At 37.3% G+C, this 14,667-nt stretch overlaps 1 protein-coding gene across 1 annotated transcript in view; it reads right to left on the minus strand.

Annotated features, from left to right (window-relative positions):
• LOC126237010 (coiled-coil domain-containing protein 174) overlaps positions 1–14,356 on the minus strand; it is a 57,884-nt gene extending 43,528 nt beyond the window's left edge. Inside the window, exons 1-2 of the mRNA XM_049946738.1 lie at positions 14,051–14,356; positions 7,616–7,809 (exon numbers count right to left, since the gene is read on the minus strand). Coding sequence (XP_049802695.1) covers positions 7,616–7,809; positions 14,051–14,089 — 233 coding nt within the window. The 5' untranslated portion in view covers positions 14,090–14,356. The remainder of the gene's footprint in view (positions 1–7,615; positions 7,810–14,050) is intronic.
• Between the last annotated feature and the right edge of the window lie 311 nt (positions 14,357–14,667).

The raw sequence follows: 14,667 nt of genomic DNA on the forward strand, positions 1-14,667 counted from the left end.
TGATAAAATTTACTCAATTAAGTAATTGCTTTGGCAGTGAAGTTTGACAGCTCTGAGGTAAGGGAAATTACTACTTTTCTATGTTGACAATCATACACAGCAGTGTATTGGACTTTTGTGTGATACCAATGTCTGATTGCCTCGCCTTAAGAATAAGAGTTATCAGTATTAACACATGCAGGCCAGTATTTATAGAAGTCATCCATTTGCTTACCCATAACATTAACAGATTTCCTCTCAGCCAGTCAGACACAAACATGAACTGTAATTTATCTGTCTCATAATATACATTTATTAATCATGTGATTAGGGTGTAGGAGACACATTACAAATGAATTCACTGATATAAAATTATATAGCCAATGAAACACAGAAGTATTTAAAAATACAGTTATTACTGAAAATGAAGAGCAAAGTTTACATACAGATAATGATGAATTACATCTTGCTAAATATCATCAGTTTATGTTTCATGATCCCCTTCACTGAATAGTAACTTTTCTATAGTAAAGAATCACGTAACTTTTTTTTTCGAGTGGACTTGGTTTTAAATTCAGAACATTGCCATCTTTTATCCTGCTGTAAATTTTCACTCCCCTTGCTGTGTTTGAAGAGGAAATGTTTGACCACCACACAGATTCACAAATGAGAGATATCGATATTATCTGCCCTTGTACTAAAAATCATTAAGACTACTTTAAGCGAACATGACATCAGGCCCTGACATAATTCCAGTTAGATTTTACATTGAAAATTCCACAGGAGTAGCTCCTTTTGTAGCTTGCATTTATCAATAATCTGTTTTGGAGTGTTTAGTTCCGTGTGACTGGGAAAGAACACAGGTCGCTCCTGTTTACAAAAAGGATAAATGATCAGAGACCAATATCACTGATGTCCATCTGTTGCAAGAGCCTACAGCAAATTCTAAGCTCAAACATTATGACAAATTTCTCTCAGAGAATCAGCAAAGATTAAGGAAACACCGTTCACATGAAATGCAGCTTCCTTCTTTCATATACAAAATATTGTAAGCAACAGACGCAAGAGCACAGGCAGATTTATGAGAGGCGTTTGACACTGTACCACATCGTAACTACTAGCCAAGATATGATCATACACAGTACAATCACAGATATGTGACTGCCACAATGAATATTTGTCTAATAGAACACAATGCATTATAAGGGGTGGTGAATGTTCTACAGGAATAAATGCAACACTGGGTGTTTCCTAAGGACCTCTAATGTTTCCGATATCCATAAACAAATTATCAGATAAGATCAGCAGCACTGTACTATTGTACGCTGATGATGCTGTTGTCTACAGAACAGCACTGTTGTTGGAAGATCATAAAGAAATGTGGAGAGCAGCAATGAATGCTTGCTGACAAAGTTGTTCACTACAGAAAACTGTTGTTGTTGGATGATTGTAAGGAAATGCAGAAAAACGTCATCACAATTTCCACTTGGTGGGATAATTGGCAGCTTACTTTAAATGTGGATAAAAGCAAGATGATGGCTACAATAATGATAAAAACACTGACAGTATTCAGCTACAAGTTTAGAGACCATATAGAGCATGTCATTCTGTAAAAGCAATAATAAAAATTGATATTTAAAGGGGAAATTGTGTAAAATCAGTATTAAAGCATGAGAACAGAAGGCAGATTTGTTGGAAGGGTTCTCAGAAAGTGCTGTGCATCTGCAAAGGAAACTGCATGCACAGCACTAGTGTGAGCAGTTTTATAGCGTTGTTCCAGTGTTTGGAGTCCTTATCGAGTAGGCATGACAACACATATCAAACAGTTTCAGACACATACTGCTAGGATCATGTCAGGTCAGTACAGCCCACAAGAAAGTGTAACACAAACGCTAAGGGGAGTATGGGAGTCCTTGGGAGAAAGAGGCCATATTTTTCAGAAAATTGCTGGTGAGTAAATTTAAAGAAACTGCCTTCAGAGAAAAAAAGTGCAGCCATTATGTTTCCACCATCTGACAAAGGGACCACGAGAATAAGAAACGACAGATCAGAACATGTACATAGGCATTCGGATATCATTTTTTGCTTGCTCAATACATGAATGAAGTAGGACAGAAAAACGATAATACTGGCATGAAGTGCCACCCACCATTCATGGTATAGTGGCTTGAGGAGTACATATTTAAATGGAGATGTAGCTGTAGATGTGTTTTATTGAACTTAATGCCCTTGTCACATCACAGTTGTTTCCTGCACTTTACTGTTCTTGTCTAGTGATCTGCTAAACTTGTCACCTAACTTACTTATGATATCTACACTGATTATTTGATTGTCTCCCTTCATCCTTAAAACAGTTGGACCCATGGAGCCTGTGTGAACTGCCCCTCCCTTTTAACCCCCAAACTACCCCTCTCTACTCCTTGAGGGAGGAACTAGAAGTTCCAGAAGCTAGGATAATGTACATACTTTTATGTGTGTCTATTAGTTGGCAGTACTACAATTCTCCTGAAGGTAAAGTCTGGAAATGGATTTGCTCTCATACTTTTATAGTTTTCTTATCAGAATATTACTTTTGATACAATTATTTTAAACAAGCTGATGTTTTACAGTAAAATATTTCATACGTTGGAAATTTTTTCAAACACTTCTGATATCATTTTCAAGCTTAATTTTTAAGCCTTTGGTGATTTATTACTTGCTTGTCACTTTGCTATCCAAGAGGTCTTCAAAATTATCAGTAAGTTGGGCTACAGAATATGCATGTTCTACTTTGTTCAACAAATGTTTAAATCTCTTTTTACATCTATTTAAATACCACATATAATAACAATCCCTACTTTTTATGGTTTTACCATGATTAAATGTTGGTCATTATTTTTTGCAATTTTATTTCATGTTATGGATATAATGAAAATATACTTGGAATAAAGTACAAGGGTCATTCAATAATTAAAGAGACAAATTGATCTGAGAAAAACTGTTAGTAGGGCAAGTTTGGTACTTTTATGACTCTAAGTTGGCATCACTGGGATGAGCCCTGATGAGCTGATGTATCAACATCGTTTTGTTAATAACCTTAAAAATACATTTCAAGATGGCGAGTCAGCTTGAGACCTCCACATTAGTTGAACAACGTTCTGTTATTTGTTTTTTACTTGTGAAGGTGAGAAACCAGTGAATATATACTGTGGAATGTCTAAAGTTTAAGATGAAGATTGGATGAAACATGCAAATTTTTACTAGTGGGTAGAGCAGTTCAAAAATGGTCGTGACTCAGTGACTAACGAACACCATTTTGGCCGACCAGTTACAGTTTCAACTCCCTCACTTGAAAGTCGAATTGATGACATTATTTGTGCCAACACCATGGTACTGTGGAAATGATAGTTGATAAGGTTCAAGTTAGTACTGGTACAGTTTATAACATTATCTGTAACAAACTGAAATACTGCAAAATGTGCAAGATGGGTCTCAAAGGAGTGGCTACGCAAGTAAACTAAGTTGACAGTGTGCACAGAACTAAAGGAACGTTATAAAAGAGAAGGTGAGCACTTCCTCAACAAAAATTTAACTTGTGATGAAACTTCGGTTCATTATTATGAGCCAGAATCAAAAAGACAAAGTATGGAGTGGAAGCACACCAACTCGCCTGTCAAGAAAAAAATTCAAAACCCAAGCATCAGCAGGAAAAGTCATGTTGAAGGTGTTTTGGCATGCTGAAGGTCAAGTTTTTTGTGATTATCTCAAAGAGCAGTATACAATGAACAGCCAATGCTACTTGGATTTGCTTTTAAACACAGTGAAGTCAGCCATGAGAGAGATATGTCGTGGATCTCAGAGGCGAGGTGTGATTCTCCAGCAAGACAATGTAAGTCCCCATATTGCTGAACTAACCCATGAAACCATCAACAAAATGGGCTGGGAAGTACTGCCTCATCCCCCTTACAGTCCTCATTTAGCACCTAGTGATTTCCATTAGTTTGGTGCACTGAAGGAAGCATTAAGTGGGAAGATGTTCCAGGATAAAGAGGACGTGGAAAAGTTTGTGGGAAATTTGTTCAAACATAAAGAGTTCTTTGCAGCCGGAATAAAAAAGCTTGTAGTCCATTGGAAGAAGTGCATAAATTTTCAAGGGGATTATGTTGAAAAGTAGATAAAGTACTGTTCTGTAAAAATAAACACCTTTTTCTCCAGACCAATTTCTCTCTTTAATTATTGAATGACCTTTTTAATTATTGAATGACCTTCATAACTGGAAAAGCAACTTCAAAATATATGGTTTTGTACCATACATAATTGTCATTAGCAGTCTTCAAGCTTTGTGTAATTTAATTTAAATAGTGTTACTGCACCAAATCATCATCATCATCTTTTTGATAAGCTTATGTATGAAACATTTTACAGACACCATGTTTAGTTAATGCCAAAATTTATTTAAGTCAAAAGGGACTGATGAACACACAAATTAAAAAACAAATTATTTTTTGAATTTTCAATAATTAATTTGTCAGAAGAAAGACATAGACAAGAAATAAGGAAAACATGGGTAAGATGGAGGAGGACGTAAAAGCTACTCCAGCTCCAACAAGAGAAGAACTGCATGTTTCAGTTCAAGATTTACTGATTGCATATTACTTTTCAGAAATTTAGTCTTTTACTGTGACTACAATAAACTTGAAACTGATATAAATGGTACACCATTCATAGAGTAATTTCTTACAAAAAGGGCTAGTCACATATATTACAATTTGCTAGTGCTTAAAAAGCAACCAAATGTGAAACAATAATACACAGGACAGAATATTATGTAGTTGCTGAACTACTTCTTACATACAGTGCGGGAAACATCAGTAGCAGTAATACAAAAATGCACTGAAAAACAGAGGGTATTCATTCAGAATAAATAAATATGAAATATGAATCATCCAGAAATCTCTTCAAAAATTAAATAAAAATTGACAGTACATGGAAAACAACAATAGTTTCATTAATAAAAGATACTGCATTACCATAAAAAACAGATGTTCTTTCTTATGGCACAAGAAGACCACTCACGAAAGATATCACACATACATTCTCAATACTCATGTGTTCAACCAATAAACTGTCTACTGAGGAGTCTGCAGGACATAACGAGTGAGAAGATAACTACAAAAGCTGCCCAAGAACTATTTACTAATACAAAATTTTACAATCTAGATGATAATATAACTAAATGAATTAAAAAAGTTATATGCTCTGTAATTACCAATGTAAAAGTGATTCTACAAATAAGCACATGACAAATAAGCATATGACCTTAATACACAACTACTTAAAAATGTACATAATACTGATAAGCACCATACTTAAAATTATTGTTGTAAATTGTAATATATAGGCTACAAATTAAAACATCACATGAGCTACTGTCTCGCCCTACTTCGCAAGTATACATTCTGTGCATAATGCAATCAACTGGGATGAAATAAAAATTGAAAACAAATTAATGGTAGTTCTTTGCGCCAGTGCATGACCTTGTACCAGCAATCTATGTGTGTTATCAGGATCCTTTCATATACACTATCCTGTCACATTAATGTGATCACGTGTCAAACGCCAGAATAACCATTCTTTTTTTGCAGCACAGACCACTGCAAGATGTGCAGGAAGAGAGTCATTGAGGTTCTGGAAGATAGCAACAGGAAAGTGGAGCCATGTCAACTCCAGCACTGTCACCAGCTGCATTAGGTTTCTAGGTTGAGGATCCATAGCATGAACAGCCAAATCACAGTGGTCCGATAGATTCTCCACTGGCTTTTAATCTGGGACGTTTGGTGGCCACAGGAGTATGGAAAACTCATCCCCATGTTCTTCAAACCCCATATGTACATTGCAAGCTTTATGTCATGTTGCATGTGGGTCCCAAAGACAGAGGCAAGTATTACTTGGGTTGATCGATTGTGCCTTCTCAGAATGATGAGATCACCCGGGGAATCTCACAAAAACATTCCTCAGCTCACAATGCTTCTTCAATTGTTGCAGGGTGTTTGCTTTCGATGTTTCATGCTGTACACAGCGAGGCCCAGCTGTTCGGTGGACTCTAAAACATGATTCACCTGAAAAGGCCACTTGTCGCCACACATTGGATGTCCGGCTGTGGTACTGACACAAATTTCAGCCTTCATTGTTGATGAACAGCAGTCGGAATGGGTGCCTGAACCAGAAGCCTGCTGCATAGACGCATACGTAGCAATGTTCACTGAATGGTTGTTGAACACATGCTGTTGGTAATCCCAAGCGTTATCTCAGCAGTCAGTTGTTCACTGTTTGCACATCTGCACATATCTCCATAGCCACCGTCTGTCTCTGTCCTCCATTCCCTGTAGTGCACCACAGTTGCCTTGGCACCGGTTTTGGATAGCACCATTCTTCCATGCACGGTAAATTTCAATCACAGTGGCACATGAACAGTTTACAAGCAGCTGTTTCTGAATTACTTGAAAGAATGCTTCCACCCTTGGCCCGAAAGAAAATGATCATGTCCTTTTGGACGTCAGATAATTTGCTGCATTTCCGCATTATGACAACAACTGCACTGTTTCCTGCATCCCCATACATGCTTTATATACCCTCCACTGCAAGTGCTGCCACCTACTGTCTGTGAGAAGTTATTGCATGTTGACGTCTAACATCAGTGGTGGTCACATTAATTTGATTGGACCACATACAATATAAAATGCCTAGCACATGCAGTCAAGTGTACATTGGAACTACTAAAAGAAGTATCAAACCCAGATAACTTTTCTATTCAGATTCTAAAGTTCTGCTGTTTGTTTTCTGAGATCCCTGTTACTGTCTACTTAGCTAAACTTCATGTGGCAAGACACAGGCAAGAGTCAGCATGCTGTACCCCATTTACTTGAGAACCATGCTACACTTCAGCAGAGGTTTGTTCGAAGCAGTCACAAATCATACAACACCGGAGTGTTCCTTAATCTCAGAACCGGGGATCAACACAACTTTGCTGCTGATAAAGTACTCTTAATGCTGATTCTATAATGAATTCTTCAACGTAGAATCAAAACTAACATCTCCTTAATAAAAGTGAAACAAATTTATTATAGAGGTGAAAATAAAGAGGTAGAAAGATAAATCATTGATATTCCATACAAATGAGATCTCTGTCTCTAGTGCTTTTCCTGTCAAATAATTGTTTTGTGGCTTCAATATTTCACAATTACCAACACATTTCTTTTTCTTTTAAAGTGTATTTTCTTAAACTATTGTTTCCACAAAAATTTTTTTAATAGCTATAGCTTCATAACTTCATGATATTTGATGGAGTCTTCAAAACTGATTTTACCCACTCAGTGCCATAAATCATTGCAATAATTAAGAAAGCATTACATGGCCGGTACCTAATTCGCTTATTGAGAGGAAAAATAAATCAGATGCCATCATAACAATGAACACAAGTGCTGACAACTACGCACCAATGTGACTTTAACAGTCATCCTTGCACATTATTGCTAAAAAAAAGTTACATGATACGAGACAAATATTCTCAAAAAAAAAAAAAAAGTGAGATGTGGATAGAAAATGCATTACAAAAATTGAAAAGTTTTATGTGGCATAAAATATTCAAAAGAAGTACCGAGATTTTATTAGTAGCTCTGTATCATCAGTTTCTTCAACATCTTTGATAAATGATTTTTCTGAAACAGTCTCATCACTTTTTTGGGGTTTGTTCAATGACTTCAGTTTCTTTCTTGGGACGTGTGCTTGTTCTGCTTTTGTTAGTAAGCATTCTTCTTTCTTCCTTATGAGCTCCGATTTCAGGCTACTCAACTGCAAGAAATTAAAAACATACATAAAAAAAAATTTCTTTAAAAAGTATGGAAGAACATAACTGTCTGAATGACTGTTGAAACAACTTTGCTGTTATTGTACATAGAGCATATCCTGGAGGAAAAAGAAAAAGATTGAAAAAGGGTTGTCAGTTTGCTATTTAGATTTGAAAAAAAAGACACTAAAAATTAATGACTCATCTACACAACAACTGCATTCATTACAACAAACTTTCTTAAACACTAAACATACACCAAGTTCATACATAAATTTTTAAAGTTTTAAGTGTCTAGACTCTTCAGTATTTACCAGCAAGTTTTGAATATTGGCCACTACCCATCAACATGAACACCTCATGAGATGCAGCAACTGATGAACACATATGAGTTAGCTGTGTACAGGGAGTGACAGCATATTTACGGTATTTGTGTATTCACCTTCAGGCAGACCAGGGGATGCCAGTTATTACTATGTTTTCATATGAGCATGAATGAATTCTTCAGCTGCACCTAAAGGACTTGCTTTATCTGCTACTGATTTTGGCCCTACAATGAGCTAGATTTACTGTATTCTGTACAAATATGACAAAAATGTGTTTACTGTACTCAGGGGGCTGAAGATGGTGCATTATAGCACCAAAAACAATCTCAAATGAAGCAAGACCTTTAAACACAGCAGAAGCATTCATTCATACTAAGATAAAAACAAAGTATATGTACAGTGTTGTGTGCAGTATCTACAGTCCCTGTGAAGTTACTTTTGGAGACAGGTGTTTCTGTGCCCCTTATAAACCAATCTACTTACTTAAGTTCAGAAGTGTCAGCTTTGCAGGTAGCCAAGACATAGTTGTGGAATTATGGATACCATCATAAGCTCTTCCTAGGGAAATTGCAGTTTTACATACTACAAAATCACTCAGCCAGTAAACTTTGTTGGGGTAGCTGGACAATGTTTTTGGGATAATATCTTATTATGCTTTTGGGTTTTTAATTAATAAAACAACAAAAGGACATGCACAAGTGTTCTTTCAGACAACTGCCAGTAACAGACTTGCGTTTCAACCTCTCAGCCAATTGATTCGAAGAAGTAGAAGATTGTGTGGCAGCTGCCACCTGCAAGGAAATGATTTCCAACACCACACCCAATGCACGCTGCAGTGTCCTAGTAACTCGAAGAGCCACCACAATTCAAGGCTGCAGCCCAGTGGAATGGCTACATGGTCTCCCATCACTTCACCCTCTTGGACATTTTGCATCCGCTGCCACTGCATGTCTTTGCCAAGGCCTCTCCTTTCCAGGAGGGTAATGTGATGTGAGCCCACGAGCTCAGATGCTACCCATCCTGGAGCTGTGGGATGATCTCCATCTGCCCAGGAACTTCTGCGGCACCACCAACATCAACCTTACGTCTGTCATATAGTCAGCAGCTGCCAGTCTCTCTGATCCAGGGAGGAGTCACATTTTTCCACTAGTAATGCCCCAGTATAATGCCACTGATGCCATGCCTATCCTTCAGGATACAAGCAGTTCTTTCCATTACAAACTGCTGACACAGGATGCCTTCGGCACCTTGCTGAATAAACTGACATACCCACGCTACCACGTTGACCAACAGGGTCTGTGGGAGGGGAGTAACGTATGTGGTCTTGCATTCCAGCCTTCAGCCAGAGTGGACAGCTCCTGCCATCTGCCCCTGGCCCTGCTCACCAGGAGCAGAGTCATCCCCTACACAGGAGTAACTTTAGGTATGCACCATGGAAGTGCATTGGGGCCCTTGTTGTTCATGTTGTATATTAATGACCTTGTGGACAATATTAATAATAACCTCAGAATTTTTGCTGATGATGCAGTTCTCTACAGTGGAGTACTGTCTGAAAGAAGCTGCATATATATTCAGTTATATCTCGACAATATTTTACAGTAGTGCAAAGATTGGCAACTTGTTTTAAATGTTCAGAAAGGTAAAATTATGCACTTCACAAAATGAAAAGACGATAGTATCCTATATTATACCAATCAATCACAGGTGGAATCAGCCAAGTTCTACAAATAAATGGGTGTAACACTTTGTAGGGATATGAAATGGAATGACCACAGAGGCTCGGTTGTGGGCAAAGTAGGTGGTAGATTTCAGTTTACTGGTAGAATATTGGTAAAATGCAATCAGTATGTAAAGGAGATTGTGTACAAATTACTCTCGTGACCATTCTGGATACTGCTCAAGTGTGTATGACCTGTACCAAATAGGATTAATAGGGGATACTGAATGTATACAGAGAAGAGAAGCACGAATGGTCACAGATATGTTTGACCTGTGGGAGATTGTCACAGAGATGCTGAAGAAACAGAACCGGCAGACTCTACTTACAAACTTTCAAGAACTAGCTTTAAATGATTATTCTGAGAACGTACTACAACCCCCTACTTATCAGATATAAGGGACTGTGATTAGATTAATTATGGCGCGTGCATGTGCCCCCACACAGACAGAGAGAGAGAGAGAGAGAGAGAGAGAGAGAGAGAGAGAGAGAGAGAGAGAGAGAGACATTCAGACAATCATTCTTCCCACACTCATGTGGATGGAATGGGAAGAAACCCTAATAACTGGTACACGGAGGGTATACCCACTGCCATGCACTTCACAGTGGTTTGCAGAGTATACATGTAGATGTTGAACAGGAGAAAAAATAACTTTCCACACTTCACCTTTGTTATAAGATATACAATCCATAGACTGAGGCCACTTGTAAAGGACTGGTCTACATGCCTCTACCATCACTGATATGTCAAATTTTTTTTGCAGTAATCATTCTAATCATTTCATCAGGATATTTTTTTCCTTAATATGTCACAGCAATCAATTTCCAAGGTTCACTGCCTGGAACAACTTTTACGAAGTCATTAACATCACTGCTCTTTTGAATCTCAGGAATATCACAGCGTAATTCATCTCACTCTCTACAGAGTAAATTTCATGTATTATTTGTCACTTTTTTGATTTAATCTATTTCTCTGTACTGCACTTTACCATTTCAGATGCAATTGTTTCTGCAATCACTAAATGATGCATGTTAGACAGTCTGAAAAAGTGGCTGGACTTAATTGTACACACATCTGACATTTTCAGCCACTGCTTACATGGAATCTGATCATTTTCAAGTACTTATTCTGTATTAGTCAAACAAACTGAGATATCTTTTATTTCTTCTTTTGCACAGTCAAGGATTTCCTGTGGATTAGACACTGTGTACAGACAAGACTTTATACATGTCCAAACCTTTCTTTTAACGCTCCCATCAACTTCTCCTTTTGATGGAATGTTGGAGAAAAGGACCAGTGGAGCTCTGCACCAAAGTCTTGCTTTGAATAACATAATAAGCTCACAATAAATTTATTTTTACATTGCTTCATCAGAGGAGACAAAGACTATTTTTAGTTCGTGCAGTTTTTCTTTCAGCTCATGTATTGTATTGTGTAAGAAGTTCCAGAGTGCATACTTGTCATGTGCAATATAATTCACTAATTATTGCAAAAGATTGTACTCCTACATCCGTCTGAAGACGTGCAGTGAAGATAATCACTTGTTTGTAACATCGATGTGCTGATTGTATTTCATCCTGGGAAAACAACAAGCATTTTTCTGCAAAATCTATCTGCAGAAAACATTCTGTTGCACTGGTATTCAGCTTTATCTTCTTGAATTCTGTAGCTTGGATTTTTTAAAGTGGTTCTTGAATACTGGAGACTGATCTTAAATTTCAGAAATCATTTCATGCACAGGACCACTTTCTTTTGAAATTACTGGCTGTTTATTTCCCCCATTTCACTAATTCCATTTCACAGACTGAGTGGTGTCAACATCTTCAGGGAGAAACTGATAAAGATCCGAGATGTTATCAAAATTACCACAACCTCCTCCTAACATACAGGACTCTTTTTCCATGTCACAACAACCAAGAGGAAGCAAGTATTCCCCTACTAGGAAAATTTATGCACACAATATTTACAGCCTCTAGCAGATAAATAAAGTTAGCATGATATTGGAAAACTCGCACATTATACGGAGTATCTGAAACAGGCAGTACACACTTGGAACGAAGCTGCTAAAGGAGAGACCTCTTTATGCCAATTCCTAATTCTTGTTTAAAGATGTCATTTGCCTCTTTAACAGTTAGCAGCATATACCATAGCCTACATCTTCTGGTGAATCCCACGTTTCCCTGTTTCAAAGTTCTTTACAGACTTTATCTTGTTTTTCTGCTGACTGTACACCAATATTATTTTTAAGATAAATATCACAAATCATCTGTTTTATTTCTTCAGTGATCCTGGGCTTCTCATGTTCAATTTCTTTGACAACTGGTTCTGAAAACAGTTAATTTGATAATTCTGGCATGTGATTATGGAATACTTTTTTCAGAATTACTCTCTTTTTTGTAGGACTTATTGGTAACTGATTCTATCATTTTCACAGCCTTCCCCAGGCTCTGAGGATACTTACAGGATCCTAAGCATAAATCAGATGAGGTACTCTTTCAAGTGAACTTTTATGTTTTCCTAGCTTTTCTTTCTCCCTTATCCTTTTCAAAGTTTACTCGTCCTTTAACAGAGTCTGTTTTTCTTTAATTCTTGTTGTTTTGTATCTTTCTCTGTCCTTTTTCAAATATTCACTTTGCCTCCTCTGATTTCAGACACGATGATACTATATTGATCTTGCATTGTCCTCCATTTCTTCACTTAAATAATTCTATATGTTATGCCTTAGGGGTTATGTTTTACATTACTTATCTGGTATAAATTGTCCCACCTGCCCCAACATTTTTTTCATTATAAACAATTTCTGCCAAAATATACTTTACACAGCACAGTATTTCTTGAGCAACAGAGTTTCATATTTCACTCATAGGCTCCGTTACTCATGGAACCCCTGACTGGTCTCGGATTTGGGAGCCTGGAAGCACCTGCACTGTCCAGCTATCCTCATTTATGTTCTCCTGCATGATTTAAACCAAATTTCAGGATGGTTCATTCGTAAAGACCATAGCTGACCATCTTGTTAAACACATTTAAATACTCACATGTCTGAATATGTAGCTCACGTTGTTATGTCTTAAGTCAACAAAACCTATATCATTGTAAAATTATCAAGAAATGAAGGTGACATTGCACAATCTCCACTTTCCTCTCCTTTCTCCCACCCCGCCTTCTCCCTCTTTCTATATTTCTTTTTGCTCTTCCCTCTATGCTTCATTCATCTCATAGCGTTGTAAAGGAGTCACCTGTCCAAAGACCCACCTCTTTCCCACTACCCCATCTTTACATCATTTCCTTTACCATCCCTACCTCCATCAGCTCAATACAACCACAAACAAATATAAATAACATGCAAAATTAACTCCAGCAACAAAATGTAACTAACAGAAGGAGCATAGGAAGCAGGGGTTTTGGGAGGGGGCAAACTAAACATGAGACAATAAGAATAACAACACATTCCAACACAAATACTAACTCAAAAATCAAGGGCACAAAATTATCAGCACTCAATAAAATTAAGAAATGTAAAAACCAAAACCACTGGCATCACAAAATTCGCCTGACCTGACTCCACTGCACTTAAATTAAACTAAATGTACATATTTGACTTCTTTCCAAGTCCTTGGGGTCACTGTCCATGGGATCCATGGAGTACAACGAGTGACTGGAACAGAATGGTATGAATGAATACACATAATTCATTTAGGTTTTCACGCCCATCTTACGGAAATTTTGCTGTAGCTTATCTGCAATACCTGAAAAGTAGTCATAACATCATAAGACAAATAGCTGTAGTTTACTAACACGTTAACACAACACAGATTGATAGTATCGTCATCTTGATAAACAAAATATGAACAACCAACTAAAAATATTAATAATGAATGTGGCGCGTCCTGTATCTAGGCACCAGGGCAGACGTCAATGCCAGGAAGTAAATATATTATGAAGGCTTCTTGAAGCGTTATCCACTTCCAGGCAAGAGATCTCTGCCAACTGTTTTGTATGATGGTGCCAATGCTCTTTCATAGTTTTCAACGTGGGATCTAAATGCTAATACCCAATGACAATGAGATATGTCACACAGTAATTTTTCCTCGATCTCATTATTTAAAAACCAACCATATGAACAAGAATTTATCGTTTGACATTTTTTTGCGTAAGATGTGCTTTATGCATAAATATCAATATCGAAATTTTATACTTACAGCTGACTGTTTCACATCAATTTTCCTGCTTCCATCCATCGCAAGAGGCTACCTCTACGTCACTTCCAAGGCGAAGAGACAATCACTATTCAAGCGTTCACACGACACTATCTTCTGACAAATAAATGTTCCGATCATTGCACCAGTTTGTAACTTTCGAGGTAAGATTTTGCAATAAGATGAACTACATCGTTGTATTTCTGTAGAAAATTACATATAACACTAGTGTTCTTAGATCCTGGAAAGCCTGACACACACACAACACACGTCTGTTTTTGTTTACATACAACAATTTCGTCAAAGATACACTCTCTCGTAACTCGACGAGAAGTCGACGCCAAAGACATAATTTCGCAAGAGAGTAGCATTTCTGAGCGAAACATTTATGGACGTTTACCTTCTTTCGGCTGCGGCGCTAGCAAGATTATACCTGCTGTCTTGCCTACTTTTGTTGCAGCTGACAAGTGTTGCGCGAGCGATGGAATTGGCTGTAAAGAATGTAATGTTGCTCATAAAAGAATATATTATAGATATGCGTACTTCTGTGATCGAAGAGATACACATCAAAATGCCAAAGGATTAAAAAAAAATGACAGGCAGAAAACTGCTGACTCACT

This window comes from Schistocerca nitens, chromosome 2 (genome assembly GCF_023898315.1).
Source record: "Schistocerca nitens isolate TAMUIC-IGC-003100 chromosome 2, iqSchNite1.1, whole genome shotgun sequence".
Classification (NCBI taxonomy): Eukaryota; Metazoa; Arthropoda; class Insecta; order Orthoptera; family Acrididae; genus Schistocerca; species Schistocerca nitens.